General features: G+C 36.7%; 1 protein-coding gene across 1 annotated transcript; it reads right to left on the reverse strand.

The window, feature by feature from the left end:
• Positions 1-5994: 5994 nt before the first annotated feature.
• On the reverse strand, positions 5995-9144 carry LOC136214947 (endoglucanase 1-like). The gene is made up of 8 exons (XM_066002905.1): positions 8899-9144; positions 8448-8657; positions 7815-8015; positions 7637-7729; positions 7332-7493; positions 6855-6969; positions 6630-6781; positions 5995-6417 (listed from the first exon to the last, which is right to left on the reverse strand). The coding sequence occupies exons 1-8, from the start codon at positions 9115-9117 to the stop codon at positions 6088-6090; spliced, it is 1482 nt and encodes a 493-aa protein (XP_065858977.1). The 5' UTR covers positions 9118-9144; the 3' UTR covers positions 5995-6087.
• Positions 9145-15654: the final 6510 nt, after the last annotated feature.

Consider the following 15654-nt stretch of genomic DNA (forward strand, 5'->3'; position numbering starts at 1 on the left):
AATGCCTTCAATCACTATTAAGGATTTTGTCTAACCAAGCATTGACCTAATAGTGTTTGAAGTAAATTTAGTAAGTTCTTAACCGGAATTACTATTTTCTAGAAAATGAAAAATCAATGTTTCTGATTAACTTTTAAAGTCACACAACATATACTTATTGATCCATATGAGTTAGCATGGGATCCTAAATCCTAAGCCAATCACAACACAAGAGTTGTTAGGGAAACAAATTGAGATTTTGGGAAAGTGATTTTGCAATTTCCTTAAGAGGATTGGGAATCAAGCAAAGTGCAGGGAAACTTCCATCAATATATTCACTATGAAACAATCAAGAAGGAACTAAAGAATATCAACTCAATCTTTTTATTTTATTTTTATTTTGGTCGGTATATGGACTCAATCTTTATTAACTCTCAGCTTTCAAGCTTAAAACTAAAAGAAATTGTAATTAATTAATTCATTTTAAAACTTTGATATTGAGCTTATAAAATGCACCTAATTTTATGAATAAAATGTAAAATTTATAATCTTGAGTTCAACATTATAATATAAAAATAGTGACTTCAAAACTTATAGAAGATAAATATTTTTGTAAAATTTTCTTCCAAAAAAATATATTTAAATTTCAAAATTGAGTTCAACATCTTTTTTGGTTTGTTATATTTAATTTTCATTCAATTATAATTATAATTATATATATATATATATATATATTATAGGTGTAGTGATCCGTTTTACACTCTCTTACTTACTATTTCGTGCGATTAACTCTCAAACCATAGTGAAAAAGTAAAAAAGGAATGACCAAGCGAAGTAGCTAAAGGAAGGCATCTGAGCCGAAGTAATTCAATCCACTCAAAAGGAGAAGAGCGTCAAGTTGCCCCAACTCTAGCTCCAGAGGGCTCCGTAGAGCAGGAGAATGATTTTTTCGTCTATGTGTGATTCTTTATTTTGTTTCTAAAACGTGAGATGAGCTGTTGATTCTACTTTTAATCAGTGACTCAACACTCAACATAATACGTCTAGAGAAGGTAATCTTTTAATAACAAGAGAAAAGAAAAAATAAATATATATACATATATATTTTAACTAATGAGACAACTTGATGAGGGCATCCGGTCCCTAAAGATTGAACCGGAGTTGAAGGATGGGACCCGTAGAAAGCTAACCGAGAAGGAGGAAGGAAAGGGCGAAGAACAGAGCACGCGGGGCGTGTCCGCTGGGACGCGAGGCGTGAAGGACTCGAAGTCGTGGGAACCATCCAGGAGGTCATACACGCGGGGCGTGTATGGCGAGACGCGGGACGTGGAGCCAACCTCGGATGAGAGTTCAGATCAGGAGGCCGAGTACGCGGGGCGTAGGTCGCACGATGCGGGGCGTAATCTTGACGCAGGGCGTAATCTATCGGGCGCCTCGCGTCTTGAGTTCGAGCCCCAACATCAAGTTCAGGGACACATCCACGCGGGGCGTATCGGACCTGGAGAATACTTCCTCCCCAAGTTCTTCTTGTTGAGGACAAGATCTGCCACCTTCTTTATTACTGTTTTGCCACTCTACTATTTACCTCTTTGCCATTGAACTTATTTACCCTAATATCTATCTTTATGCATTTCCTATTTTACCCCTAGGGCTCCTTATTTGTTGGTAACCCTAGGGGTGGCCTTTTAGTCTTTATCTTTTATTTAGAAGGAGTATATATTCTCCATCTTTTGTAATGTTGAGTAACTTTTGATGAATATTATATTTTGAAGCCTCCATTGGAGCAAGGATTCATTCCTTTGGGTTTATTCAACCTTCAAGTTAAGCTTGAGAAGTTTGTAATCTTTGCTGGTTTAAGATTAAAACCTCCAGTCGATTTTAATCTACATCATTTGGTATCAGAGCCGAGTCGTTTTCCTTGACCGGAGAGTTCTTCTCGGAAATGGTTCAACCTCGTATCACCACCGAAGCCACCGGATCCATGGAGCACCGTGTTGAGGCGTTAGAAAGTAACATGAAACATATTTCGGAGTCTCTAAAAACGTTAGAGGAGAAACACGAGACGAGCACCCGAGACTTGCGCCGCCTCATGGAAGAACTCACAATAGTGACCCGCGAAAATCACAACATCCTAACCGGAGATCCTCACCGGAGACAAGAGGAACAAGCCCGCCCCCTACTTGAACGGCAACCGACACCACCACCAAGGATAACTTATGCACCCCAAGCCAAGAACCCTCGGGTTCAAGAGGTAAGACGTACTAATCCCATAGCCGTTAGAAACGTTGATAGTGATAGCGATGGAGATCGATTTGATGATTTTGAGATGCCTAAAATTGCTAGAACTATGGGTATTAGAATGGATGATGATGTGCCGAATGCTAGGCATGTGAATGATATGCATATGCATGATGTTGTTGGTCCCGTGCATGTGCGTGCCGGGAATTTGGATATTTTGAATGATGATGATGTAGGTGGTCATGGAAGGGAAAATTATGGAATGAATGATCCGTATGGGGGTCATGATGTTGATAGGGGCGGATATAGAGCCGGAATGAATGGGAGAGTGGGTTATGGAGGACACTATGATAGGGATGATGCTTTCAAACTCAAGGTTGATCTACCTTCATTTGGAGGGGAACTTTACATTGAGGGGTTCCTTGATTGGTTGCTTGAGGTGGAGAGGTTCTTCGACTATGCGGGGATACCGGAAGATAGGAGAGTTCGGTTAGTGGCATATAGGTTGAAAGGGGGAGCCTCGGTATGGTGGGATAATGTGAAGAAAGAACGGAGAAGAGGAGGAAATGAACCGATTAGGTCTTGGAGGAGGATGAAATCGATGATGAGGGAGCGGTTTTTACCACCCGACTACGAGCAGTATATTTACAGCTCCTATCGGAATTGCTCACAAGGACCGAGGAGCGTGCACGAGTATACTTCGGAGTTCTTAAGGCTTTCGGCAAGGGCTAACTTGTCGGAAACCGAAAGCCAAAAGACTTCAAGGTATCTAGAGGGGCTACGGTATAATATTCAAGACAGAATTGGGACACAAATGGTAATCCGGATTCAAGATGCAAGGAACCTAGCTTTGAAGGCCGAGTCTCAATTGAATGTTAGGGCACGTGACGGATACCGGAGGCCGAGAATTGAGGAAGTTTGTGAAGAGGGGGAAGAGTCCAAAGAGGTGGGCAAGGATAAATGTGGTGCTAGTTCTAGTGGAACCAAGATCTTGAGTGGGGGAAAATCACCTAGCGGAGATGTGCGACCCTTTAGGACAGCCACCCTTCCTAAGGGCAACAACCCGTACACAAAACCGGCTCCGTTTAAATGTTTCCGATGCAATGAACCGGGTCATCGTTAGAATGAGTGTCCAAGGAGGAGGAGCGCTAATATGGTTGAGCGATGTGATGATGGTGATTATGGAGGTAATCATGAGTTATATTGTGAACCCATTGATAGTGGATCATCCGGGGATGAGCGGAAGGTCCATGTAGTGAAGAGGGTATTGATGTCGGTTGAACAAGAGCATGATCCGAGGCACCAATTGTTTAGAACTAGAGGTCTAGTCCACGGATTGAAATGTGAGATGATCGTCGATAGTGGAAGCCAAGAGAACATCCTTAGTAAAGCCGCCTTGAGCAAATTTGGCTTAATACCCGAACCACACCCGAAGCTATACCGAGTGGGCTGGATCAAAGAGGGGGAGAAGCTCAATGTCACTCACCGGTGGAAGGTTCCTATCTCTATCGGGGCCTACCATGATGAGGTTATGTGTGATGTGGCTGATATGGATGTGTATCACTTGCTTCTTGGGAGGCCTTGGCAATTCGACCGTGACGCCTCACATGCGGGACGGGACAACACATACACCGTCTACAAAGAGGGGGTCAAGTATATTCTCATACCGTTGACGGGTCCGACTAAGGAAGAAAATAAAGCGGCATTGATTGCATACCCTAGCCGAGAACCGACGCCGCTAGAAGGGACCTATGTTGAGCAGCCCGTCGGGTTGTTAGGTGTGGGTGAGCCGACCCAAGAGACAAGCATTGCTAGTGGGGAGAGCGGAACATCAACCTTGGGGAAGAGTCACCTTCGTACTAACATTGAGTTGGGGCCCAACTCCTCTAAAGAAGGAGAGAATGATGAGGGCATCCGGTCCCTAAAGATTGAACCGGAGTTGAAGGATGGGACCCGTAGAAAGGTAACCGAGAAGGAGGAAGGAAAGGGTGAAGAACAGAGCACGCGGGGCATGTCCGCTGGGACGCGAGGCGTGAATGACTCGAAGTCGTGGGAACCATCCAGGAGGTCATACACGCGGGGCGTGTATGGCGAGACGCGGGACGTGGAGCCAACCTCGGATGAGAGTTCAGATCAGGAGGCCGAGTACGCGGGGCGTAGGTCGCACGACGCGGGGCGTAATCTTGACGCAGGGCGTAATCTATCGGGCGCCTCGCGTCTTGAGTTCGAGCCAGCAACATCAAGTTCAGGGACACATCCACGCGGGGCGTGAGGTAGGCCACGCGGGGCGTATCGGACCTGGAGAATACTTCCTCCCCAAGTTCTTCTTGTTGAGGACAAGATCTGCCACCTTCTTTATTACTGTTTTGCCACTCTACTATTTACCTCTTTGCCATTGAACTTATTTACCCTAATATCTATCTTTATGCATTTCCTATTTTACCCCTAGGGCTCCTTAGTTGTTGGTAACCCTAGGGGTGACCTTTTAGTCTTTATCTTTTATTTAGAAGGAGTATATATTCTCCATCTTTTGTAATGTTGAGTAACTTTTGATGAATATTATATTTTGAAGCCTTCATTGGAGCAAGGATTCATTCCTTTGGGTTTATTCAACCTTCAAGTTAAGCTTGAGAAGTTTGTAATCTTTGTTGGTTTAAGATTAAAACCTTCAGTCGATTTTAATCTACATCACAACTAGTTGTAAATTACAAAATCCATAAAAAAAAATATACAACCTATTGAATTTACATTTTAATTATTTAGAGTCGCGTAAAAAAATAAAAAATGAAAACTCTTTTCCTTTAATAATTAAAACTCTTTTTAAAATGTAAAAAAACTCAAATTTAGATTCAAATAAAGTAAATAGCATTTAAAAAAGAAAAAAAAAAAAAGCAAATAAATAGCATACCTTGAGTTAATTATAATTCAACTATACTCATGTAAAGATCAAGACTTAACGCAGAAGTTTGGAATTTTATGCATAGACTTGACTTCACTAGTTGACTTTACTCTGTTCATCTAATTTTGATCCAATTGCAATTTATATATTCTCGAACTCAAATCATGATTTAATTACTAGTTACATATATCTCATATACCCATTTTTCATTTTTTTGTAAGAAAAGTAATGCATTAGAACTCAAACTGGAGAAATATCATCCAAAAGCAAGTGTCGGACAAACCTCGGAACTTGTAACCAACAAGAGGGACTAGCAGGGCCGGCACCAGAGAGAAGCTGGTAATTTGCTGCGGCTGGAAGTGGAGGACTTTGTCGAAAATTCATCAGGTTTAGGTTTAGAAAGAAGATGGTGTACATTCAAGGCGTCTTCGATATTCTGGAAGCTCTAGACAATTTTAATACGTTTAATATTCATTTTAGTGAATCTGAATCTAATTGCAAATTAGAATTAAGGACAGAGGTAGATGATGAATCAATTATTCTGTGATTGAAGAGGACTAGAAGAGAGGCTTGTTATATTGCATGGTCAATGAAAATAAATCAATATGCTAGAAACTCTCAATAAAGTGAAATACCAATGTTATTGTTTTTTTTTAATTTCTCTACTTATCAATGATCAACGGGCATCCCGATCTCTCTATTTTGTAAGTATCACACATTGGCAAGTTATAAAAGTAAAGAGTTATTTATGTGTAATGCGATCTTCTCATTTTAAAATATCTTCTAGGATGAATTAGGCCAAATTTAAAATAATTAAATATTAGAGCCAGAAAAGACAATTTAAATCCATTTTTTAAATCTAATTATAATCACTAATAATCACTTGAAAATCAACTTGGAGAAGGCTAAACATATATATGTTTTAGCACTTTCTCCGATGAAATACACACAACACAACTCAATATTACATATTAGCCGAGAAAAAAAGCAAGTGCACCAACAAATGGAGCATTAATATAAGTAGCAGGCTCCGATTGTTGATAATTATTCCGGTCATCACCAAAATTATCTCGGTTATCAGGACCACCAATTATAGCTCCGACAAGCACATTCGGGTTTGGTTCGCCCGAGTACAGATATTGGAACCCATTGCCACATGGAATTCGATCAGGGTGTTGATGAATTGAGGGCAGAGATGATCCCCTGTGGTGCACATGTTGAGGATACTTCTCTCCAAATCCTACCATATATGACATTTCTCTTGGATTTTCACCTAATATATAGTCCACTTGTTTCTTTGCCTGGGATAAGAGCATCAAAACATATAATCAGTCATAATCGTGTTATGTGATGTATATATAATACAGATGATAATTATATTAAAAGGATCGTGTCAAGCGGATTTGTTTTTATAAATTGTATTCTCAGATAGGGGTTGGTAGACATGGTCAATTAACTAGTCAATTAAAAACGGTTTACCATATATTTGATTAAGCTGCGACAGTCGTCTTACCTGTGATATTAGTGATTCGGCGGTGACGCTTGTTCCTCTGCATTTTGCATATCCTCCATTTGTGTTGAGGTATTTAGCATATGTTAGTAGTAGGAATGTTGTTGATGTTACATATTGTAGATTGCTTTCACTTGCTTTGTAGAGAAGCCCACCTAGAAAAGCACAGAAAATTTTATAACAGGCGAGGTCTTAGGTTCGAGTCGTATGGATGGTTAAATAGCTTACCCGGAGTATATTGGCTGGCTTGGAAACTGGAAGTTCCTGGAATCAGGGAGCATATGTAGTTGTCTGAATGTGATTTAAATACCTCTAATTCTGTTGTATGTTTCTCTAAGAATCCCTGTTCAAAATCCAAACGGAATTGAAGCTTTTAGTAGAATTAATAAATTAAGGGTCACAATGTTTTTAATTCTGTTAATAAATAAGGCCTATCCCATCTAAGTGTTTTTAATTCCATAAATTAATGAAGTTATCATGATTCGAACTCTCGACCCTTTGATCTTAGAAACTCTGTTACCATATCATGAAACTGATTGAACTAAAAGCCGGAGCTTATAATTAAGGTTCGAACTTAAAGGTTCCATCATATATTTTATATTAATCTCGGTAAAAATTGAGTTGATATCTAAAAATTTGATTTAAATTGATTTGATCGTGCCAATTTTAGGGACATTTTGACCTTTAATTTTAGAATAAATTAACCTTGGAGAGTAGAATCTTTGTCCCAGCTCGCTTGTCATCCCAACTAAAGGAGAAATCATCATCATCAGCACCCAAAACGTGACCGTTTGATTGGATATAAGCCAGATAAGAGCTGTTCTGCGAGGCTCTATGAATCCAGGATGCTCCCCAAAGAAGTTCATCCTAATTAATTAATCACAAAATTTTGATTACAGGTTGGGAATTAATTTGTTAATCAAAATAAACATATGATTAACAATTAATCAATTTCTGGAAAGACATTCGGTTTCGAAACGTTTCATTAAAAAACCATCGTATCATATTACCTGGAATCCAGAGTAAGAACAGTAAAAAGGACAGACTGCTGAACTGAGAGAGTCACTGTAAGAACCTCTGTACTTGTCTGCAAAATCAAACACCTGCAAAATCCAAATTAAATCATTGAGATTTCTTGTAAATTAAAAATGGTTTAAGTGTATATTATATGAGGTAATTAATGCTTACTTTCATGGCTGTATGAAGCAATTTGGAAGAATAAGAAGGGTCAGAATCCTTGAAAACAATAGATGCAGCAGCCAGAGCAGCAGCTGTCTCGGCAGCCACATCAGACCCTGGATTTTGAGGGGTTACTTTGTACACATTGCGTGGCGTGTCCATGTCTTCAGGCCTCTCCCAGCACTTATGGTCCAAATTTGGATCTCCAACCTACATTAAAATATGATATTTTAGGGTGTATTGAAGAGGTATTGACTCATTTGTGGTTAATTTTAAACTATTTCTTTATTTACGGTGGATTTGAAACTATTTCCGATTTTGTGGTGTTTTTAGTTCATTCAGCTAGTCATAATGTCGTGTCAAAGATTGGCACCAGTCTGCCTGTCCGATAGACAAACTGCCAAAGAAAGTTGTCCACTTATCTGATAGGCAGACTGTAGAAAAAAGGAGTTCGTCTGTCAGACAAGCAGACTGTTTTGAATGTGTGAAAAAATCTTTAGGATGCAATTATGGCTAGTAGAATGAACTAATACCGAAACAGCATATAACCGGAAATAGTTTTGAATTCACCATGAATAGAGAAACGGTCTAGGGATTGACCGCAAAATGTGTCCATTACTCGATATCATATATTAGACTCACTTGAACATAGAGTGTGCCCGGGGTGGCGGTGGCTGCTTTGAGAAGATAATCAGTACTCCAACGGACGGCTGCTCTAGCATTCTCAATCTGGCTATCCATTGAGCTACCGAATTCAATCACACTCCAAGCTAACAATGTTGTTGTAAAAGCCATCGGAAGACCAAATTTCACATTGTCTCCCGCATCATAGTATCCGCCCACTAAATTCACCTGAAAATTAATCCACATAAATACATACATTCAATTACTTCACATCATGGTTCGAGTCCTTATAAGAAGAAATCATAATACAACATAAAACCAGTTAGTTCTGAACCACTTAGATGAATATGATAAGTCAGCGATAATACTGATATGTCACATTTTTAAAACCGAAAATAGTTTTAAATTCAAGTTAAACACATAAATAGTTTAGGGATTATCCACAAACATGTTATGATTAGAGATATACATGATAACTAGAGCCATCGGAGAGTCCCGAGTCGCCCCTCCATTTGAGCCTCTGATTAGCAGGCAATCGCCCGGAGCGTTGTCCTTCGAAGAAGAGAATGGATTTTTCAAGAGCATCAGCATAATCTTGAGTGGTAATGGCAGAGCTAAATGAAGAAAGAGTAAGTAGGAGAAGAAGAATCTGCAAGCTTAATGAAAACTTAGCAGCAGCATAAGCCATATTAAGCACTAATCCTGAGGAGTAAGTAATAATTATGTTTAGAAGAGTATATATGTTTTTGGTTAAGAGTTTGGCATTTATAGAGGAGGTGGAAGAAGTTAGGAAGTTCGTTGGTTGGTCGTTAAACACTGCAGATAGAAAGACACAGAAAAATTTCATGCAGGTCACGGGATCAACTGCGTAAATTTGGAAGTTTTGTTGTTGTGTTGTGTGGTCAAATCTAAAACTATAATTTGGAGCTGCCTTTATCCAAATATGTTAACCTCATTGTCATTATTAGACACACAAAATACCAAATTTCCTAAAAACTCATACATTTTAAATTGGGAAAAAGAATTTTGGTGCTATTATGTTAATGCTATTGTGTTTACAATCATCATTTTTCAATTTATTGACTTATGTCAAATATTAATAGAATTAAAGCACTATTTCACTATTGATTTTTTTTTTTTTTTTTTTTTTGTAACATTTCTTGGTTTCATCTATCCGAAATGTTAGTCTTTCCACTCTAACCAGTTATTTGGTTACATTTCATCAATTTTGATAGGTCAGGAGCAAATGTAACATGATAGATAAATGAGCTAAATAAGTATTTTGAATAAATCAATGAGCAAATGTTACCAAATAATAGGTCAAAGTCAAATTTTGGTAACTTATAGGTCAAATAGTGTTTTAAGCTGAGATTAATATAAAAAGATATTGTTGGATCTTAATTGTCCGTTTAAACTTTTAGTTCAATTGTTTGCTTGATATGGTATCAGATCTTCTTGGACCAAGTGGTCGAGAGTTCGAATCTTCACAACCTTATTAATTGGTGCAATTTAAAAACGCATGCTAATGAGTTTATGTTATACACTCTTCAATCCGAGAGGCATTCACGTTCATGAGTGTGTCACAGATTAATATAAAAGATGTTGTTTGAACATTAACTATCACGTTACACCTATAAAACATTTCAATTCAATTCAAATACAACGGAAATCTAACATCAAGTAGATCAAATAAATATACGACATTTACCTGAAATGCTTGTGTTAAACCAATTAGCTGATATGAAATGTCCTTATCGATCTTACCCTTGCTAAACGCCTCAAATTTCTCCTTTCTGCTCGAACCAGATATGACCCTTTGCATCATCTTATACTTCTCCTCCCAAGCAAATACACCCCATGAAAACTCATCAAACAGCTTTGGAAAATCAATTAGATCGATAATGTTAAGATGAACCGAATGATGTAGATTAGTAGTGAATAAGAGCATGTGTATAACATACAACAAGCCACGAAGGTCGCATCACCGTCTTCTTTGCAACTCCAATTTGTGTTTTCGAAGGTATGATATATTTGTTTCTGAGTTAAGCTCTCACTTCCTTCGAAGTACATATTTCTTAATCTATTTGTCTTCTTTAACTTATTCGCTTCACATTGGTGCCAAATCACCAAATCTCAACCTGGTAATAAGTCCGAACTCAATATCCCGAATTTGAGTTCAACTCCATTGACATTGAACCACATCTCTCTATGTTTTGGATTTGGTGGAGCAATATCTCTATAATAACCCTATGGCATAGAGGAGTTGATAACGTACATACCTCCATATTCGCCAAATGCCCAAAACAAGTTTTCCTAAACATCAACATTTGCTCTTTAGTTAATTTAGTCTCCAACTTCTTCATCACATCCCAATTACCCCTCACTATGATTGATGTTTTGTATTCAAGCTAAACATATGCTTGAATTTGATGTCTTTCACACTATCATCAACTGCTTCTCTCGTCCTCTTCGTTGAACCTTTCTTAGAATTATCAACCTTCACAAAAATGTAGTTCATTTTAGGGAAATAATGAAAGAAAAACAGTTCACAGTTTTATTGGATACTTCACAGAGCGAAGTAAATCATGTGTATTTTCTTCATGGTTGAGCAAAACTGCGAAGCAAGAGTAAGACCGCGAAGTCGCAGTTCACTAATAGATTCGCAGTTTAACTCAACCGCGAAGGGAAATACTACTTCACAGACATGAGTTTGCTATTTACTTTGTCCCAACTGCGAAGATTTTGCTTCGAAGTTTGCGATAACTGCGAAGCAAACTCATCTTTGCGAAGTAGTATTTTGGGTAAAATGAACTCCACACTATCATTTTCAACTATTTCTAAGTTCCATTTTGTAAAATATAGCCAAAAAAGAACGAAAAAACACAACTAAACCCTAACCCAAAATTGCACAAACTGATAACATGAAAATATGGAACTCTAAAAACATCGAAATATAGTAGATACTTACATTCTTTCCGCTTTTTGCCATTGAAATCGACAATAAACACTCTTAGAAAAACAACAACACTTCGAGTTCGCAGAGAAAATGGTGCCTTCCAGGTTGCAGAAGAAGAAAGATGAAGAAAATGTTAAGTTGTTATATATAGATATGAATGGTATTGTGGAAATTTCCTAAATGTAATAGTCTAGATATGTGTCGTAATGCTTTAAATCTGTATTACACACTACGAGGGGATCTTGGGGTCCAAGTCGGTTTAGGATATGTTGAGTACTGTAAATAATCTCTGATATAAACTCTAATGTGTAATTTGATTTCCGCCTCCTTAATAAAAACTATTCTCCTCCTGCCCGTGGACTAACCAACATAACGTTGGTGAACCACGTAAATCTGTATTTCGTTTATTTATCTTTCGCTAAATCCGCACAACAATATATAATATATTTGAACTAGTTTTATAATTTACCCCGTTGAAACATGCCATAACCAAATTCATAAAAAGTTGCTTAAATTAGGAAAAATGTAAGACAAAGAAGAATTAGAAGTTAGGCGGATGTTTTGAAAGTTGAGACTCTTTGGTCTTTGGATACCGTAATTAATGGCATGGGCATATGGAGAGTATGGTAGTGAATAATGTACACATATTTTGTCTTTTAGCAACCAAGTCACGGATGTGTATAGTATACATCTCAAATTTATTCACATGACCATCAAACCAAAGTTGAATATATATATAAGCTGCCACTTGATTAAACAGTTATATTTATTTAAAAAGGAGGGAATTCTTCAACTAAAATTCCATAATTAATGTAATTAATTACAACATAATTGATTGGCTTAACAATCACATGCTTTGCTCAAGGATTTTAATATATTTTTTTTTTTACATTAGTACGGCTTGATTTATGGATTATGTGATTCCACTAGCTAGAGCCTAAAATTGGATTTTTTAAAAGAAATTTTTAACTTGTTTTGTTAGGTTTATAAATGGTTTTAACTATATGTTGGTCACAAAGATAAGGAATGTTTGGTGTCCATTGCATCCATATTGGAAGGGGTGGTTTCAGGTACCATTTACATGAAAGAAAGATCGGGGTCTTACAATCACTTGGTCGGGAGTGAGTGGTGTCAGGGTAGAATATCTAAGTAGGAAGTGACTTTAAGGATAACGATGTAGATAAAAATGAACTAAAGTAAATTCTACAACAAAAACAAGGAGGAAGTGATTTAGTTTATTACTAAAATATGTTTTTAATATATGCAAATATGTTTTCAAGCAGTGAATAAGTTGGATTTATACCAAAACGAACAATACATTTGCAATATTGCGTTAGGTTGTTATATAATTGGTATTAGAGAGTTGGAGGAAACCGGTGCATCTGTAACGATCCAATCTGTAATGACCCAATCAGTGGAAGTGATTGTACTTATAATATATGTAGATGCGGTTAGACTGATATATATCCACAAAAATATTGAGGTACACAACAGAAGCATCTTTAGGCAAAGGGAACATTCTTTGCAGGTGTTGTTGCTTAAACTAATAAACTTTGTAAATGAACTTTTACATAAAGGGGTTCACAGACATTCTACTATTACAATTAATCTTGGTTGCATCCAATAAAAGGTCAAACATGAAGAAAGTCACATGGAAACATGAAAATAATCAACTACAAAATGTTTGGTATTAGATTAATTTAAACTTTTCATTTTTCTCTTCTGCAAAGGTTAGTTAGGGAAGCTCTAACTCCCAATGCCGCATAACGTTAAGGGAGTGGTTGCACCGTATTAGTAACGCGTTTTAAAAATGTACTAATTAAGGTTCAAACAATCAATAAGACTTTATTACAATTGTTATTAGTGTCAACTCTCAATATACAATGTTCGTTTGGGACGAATCAGACAGAAGTCAGTACCTTGTAACAACTCGATTTTGAGGGGATGACATTGGAGTGAAAGACCTGCGAAATAATTTATATTTATTGTTACTTTTTTTTTTGGTTTAAAGTGTTATTTGGCTTCTTATCTATTTACAATTTTATTATTTGACCCTGACCTATTATTAGTTCAATTTTTTTGGCTCCCGAACTCTCTCAACTGGTGAAATTTACCACATATATTTTCTTATATGCAAATAATTAATGATACGGATTCTTGACGAGTGACTTAGTTTTGATCGTAAACTAACAAAGAGTTTATTCTCTAGCTAAACTAGAAGGAGTTAATCCAAAGATTTCACGAGCTAAACCCGTAGAAATTATAAAATCCCATTGTTAAAGGAATGAACCCTAAACAAAGTTCTCAAAGAGAAACAGAAGTTTGATTGATAAAAAGTTAGTGTTACAAAATGACAGAGATAATCATTTCTAAGCCTATAGATGAAATTACGCAAAAGGGTAAACACATATAACGAAATATACAAAGCTTAAATGGGTAAAATGGAGTAAAGGTAAATGGGTGGCATGAGTTGTAAATAAGGAGTGACATTAGTTGTAATTAGAAATGAGTTGAAGTGAGGGGACAAGATTGATCTTGTAAGGCATTTTAAAAATCCACACGACGTGTGGGAATAGCCACACAGTGTGTGGACTTTTAATCCAAAAAATAGCTGCTAATTTTGGTAGTCCACGCGACATGTGAATTGCCAAAATGAGGATCATGAGCTTTTCAATAGAGGCACACAGCGTGTGGGCGCTGTTTTGCATATAAAGAGTTTTCTCTTTGCTTCGGTGTATTGTCTCTTTGACCCAACTTCTTCCACCACTCGTCTCCCCTTGTTTAGTCGACTAGATGCCCGCATCAATTAATTAGATTAAGAAGGAAAAAAGGAAAACAGTTCCCTAAACTAAAATTTATAAGTCTAATTGTTAAAATATTGTCACGTGTCAATATGATAACATTTTTGTTATGTTTCCATCCCAGTTGGGTGAAATTTCACCACTTGGAATATGTCATGAGCCAAATTTAACTAAATAATAGATAAGAGGTCATATGATAAAATTTTGAATAGATCGAAAGTCAAACAATGATTTAAGCCTACTCATTTTATACTGGATTACTTTAATAAAGTGTGTCCTAACAATGACATCCCCTCACGCAAATGTCTTCCGAGTTTGAAGTGTGCATAACACATATTAATTTCTGTTTAACGCTTTTGGTGATTGGTGTATGAGCGTGTCAGTAATTTTATGAAAAAACTACAAAACGTAAATTAGATCTAACTCCTAATCAAATGAATGTCTAAACGACTTAAAGGACATGAAAAAAACCTAAAGTTCATAGTGGAATCTAGAATAATGATTATGACTACACTGAAAATAAAGCCAAGAAAGATAAAAGTGAAATAGCTTGCATCAAATTGAATGAGATTGAATATTGAATATTGGACGGACTAGAGCTAGAACTTACAAATTAAAAGTTGATCAAATTGAATAAACTAAGACTGTAGATTTAGCTTAAGTCCATATTTGGAGAATTGTTTTGAATTCCATTTGAATTGAGTTTGGTTTTGATTTGATTTTTTTTTTGTTGATTGTTTGAGTTGGATGCCTTTTCCTGCTGCTAAAACTTGTATTTATGCTGTAAAAATAAGTAGGTAACTGTCCATCAAGTAAGTTCCACGTTTCAGCAAGCAAGTTCCAATAAGTTCTGTAACTGCTCTCATCCACTAACTGTTTTTTACTACTGAATTATATTTTTCTGCTGTAAACAATATGTTGGAAACTATCCAACAAGAAAGTTCCACGTTTCAACAAGTAAGTTTCACGTTTCAGCAAAGAAGTTTTGTAATTGTTCAGCAAGAAAATTCCATAACTGGTTTCCCTCACTAACTCATGTTTCAGCTCCACTACCTCGCTTTCCAACTTGCATTATTTTTGTGTAGTTTCATCATTGATTTAATTGGTTTATTACCCAATTCAGCCAGAATAATTGAAAAAATACCAAATCGATCCAATACTTCTAATTTCTCACACATTTTGACGAATAAGAAATAATTGTCAAAACAATACAAAATCCAAACCAAATTAAATTGTCTAATTGCTTAATTGCTTCCAACTCCATTAATTTTACCAATTTGAACCAAATTAAATAGATTAATTATGAAAGTAGCTCAAATTAAAATATGGTGAAACAATATCATAAAATTTAATTAAGAATTGAAGTGGTCAGAATTTAATCACTTGACCACTTAATTTTATGAGACTGATAATATATTAAGTTATTAACCAATTAACTAAAAGCTCTCATACTATCCACTAACACTCA

This window comes from Euphorbia lathyris, chromosome 1 (assembly GCF_963576675.1).
Source record: "Euphorbia lathyris chromosome 1, ddEupLath1.1, whole genome shotgun sequence".
Taxonomy (NCBI): domain Eukaryota; kingdom Viridiplantae; phylum Streptophyta; class Magnoliopsida; order Malpighiales; family Euphorbiaceae; genus Euphorbia; species Euphorbia lathyris.

Bases quoted from the DNA above. Each gene is read 5' to 3' on its own strand.
- LOC136214947 (XM_066002905.1), bottom strand. From the start codon at position 9,117: ATGGCTTATGCTGCTGCTAAGTTTTCATTAAGCTTGCAGATTCTTCTT. The intron at 7,494-7,636 runs GTAATATGATAC...TTAATTAATTAG, and splicing joins GTTCTTACTCTGGATTCCAG to GATGAACTTCTTTGGGGAGC. The intron at 6,418-6,629 runs GTAAGACGACTG...CTCTTATCCCAG, and splicing joins CCGAATCACTAATATCACAG to GCAAAGAAACAAGTGGACTA.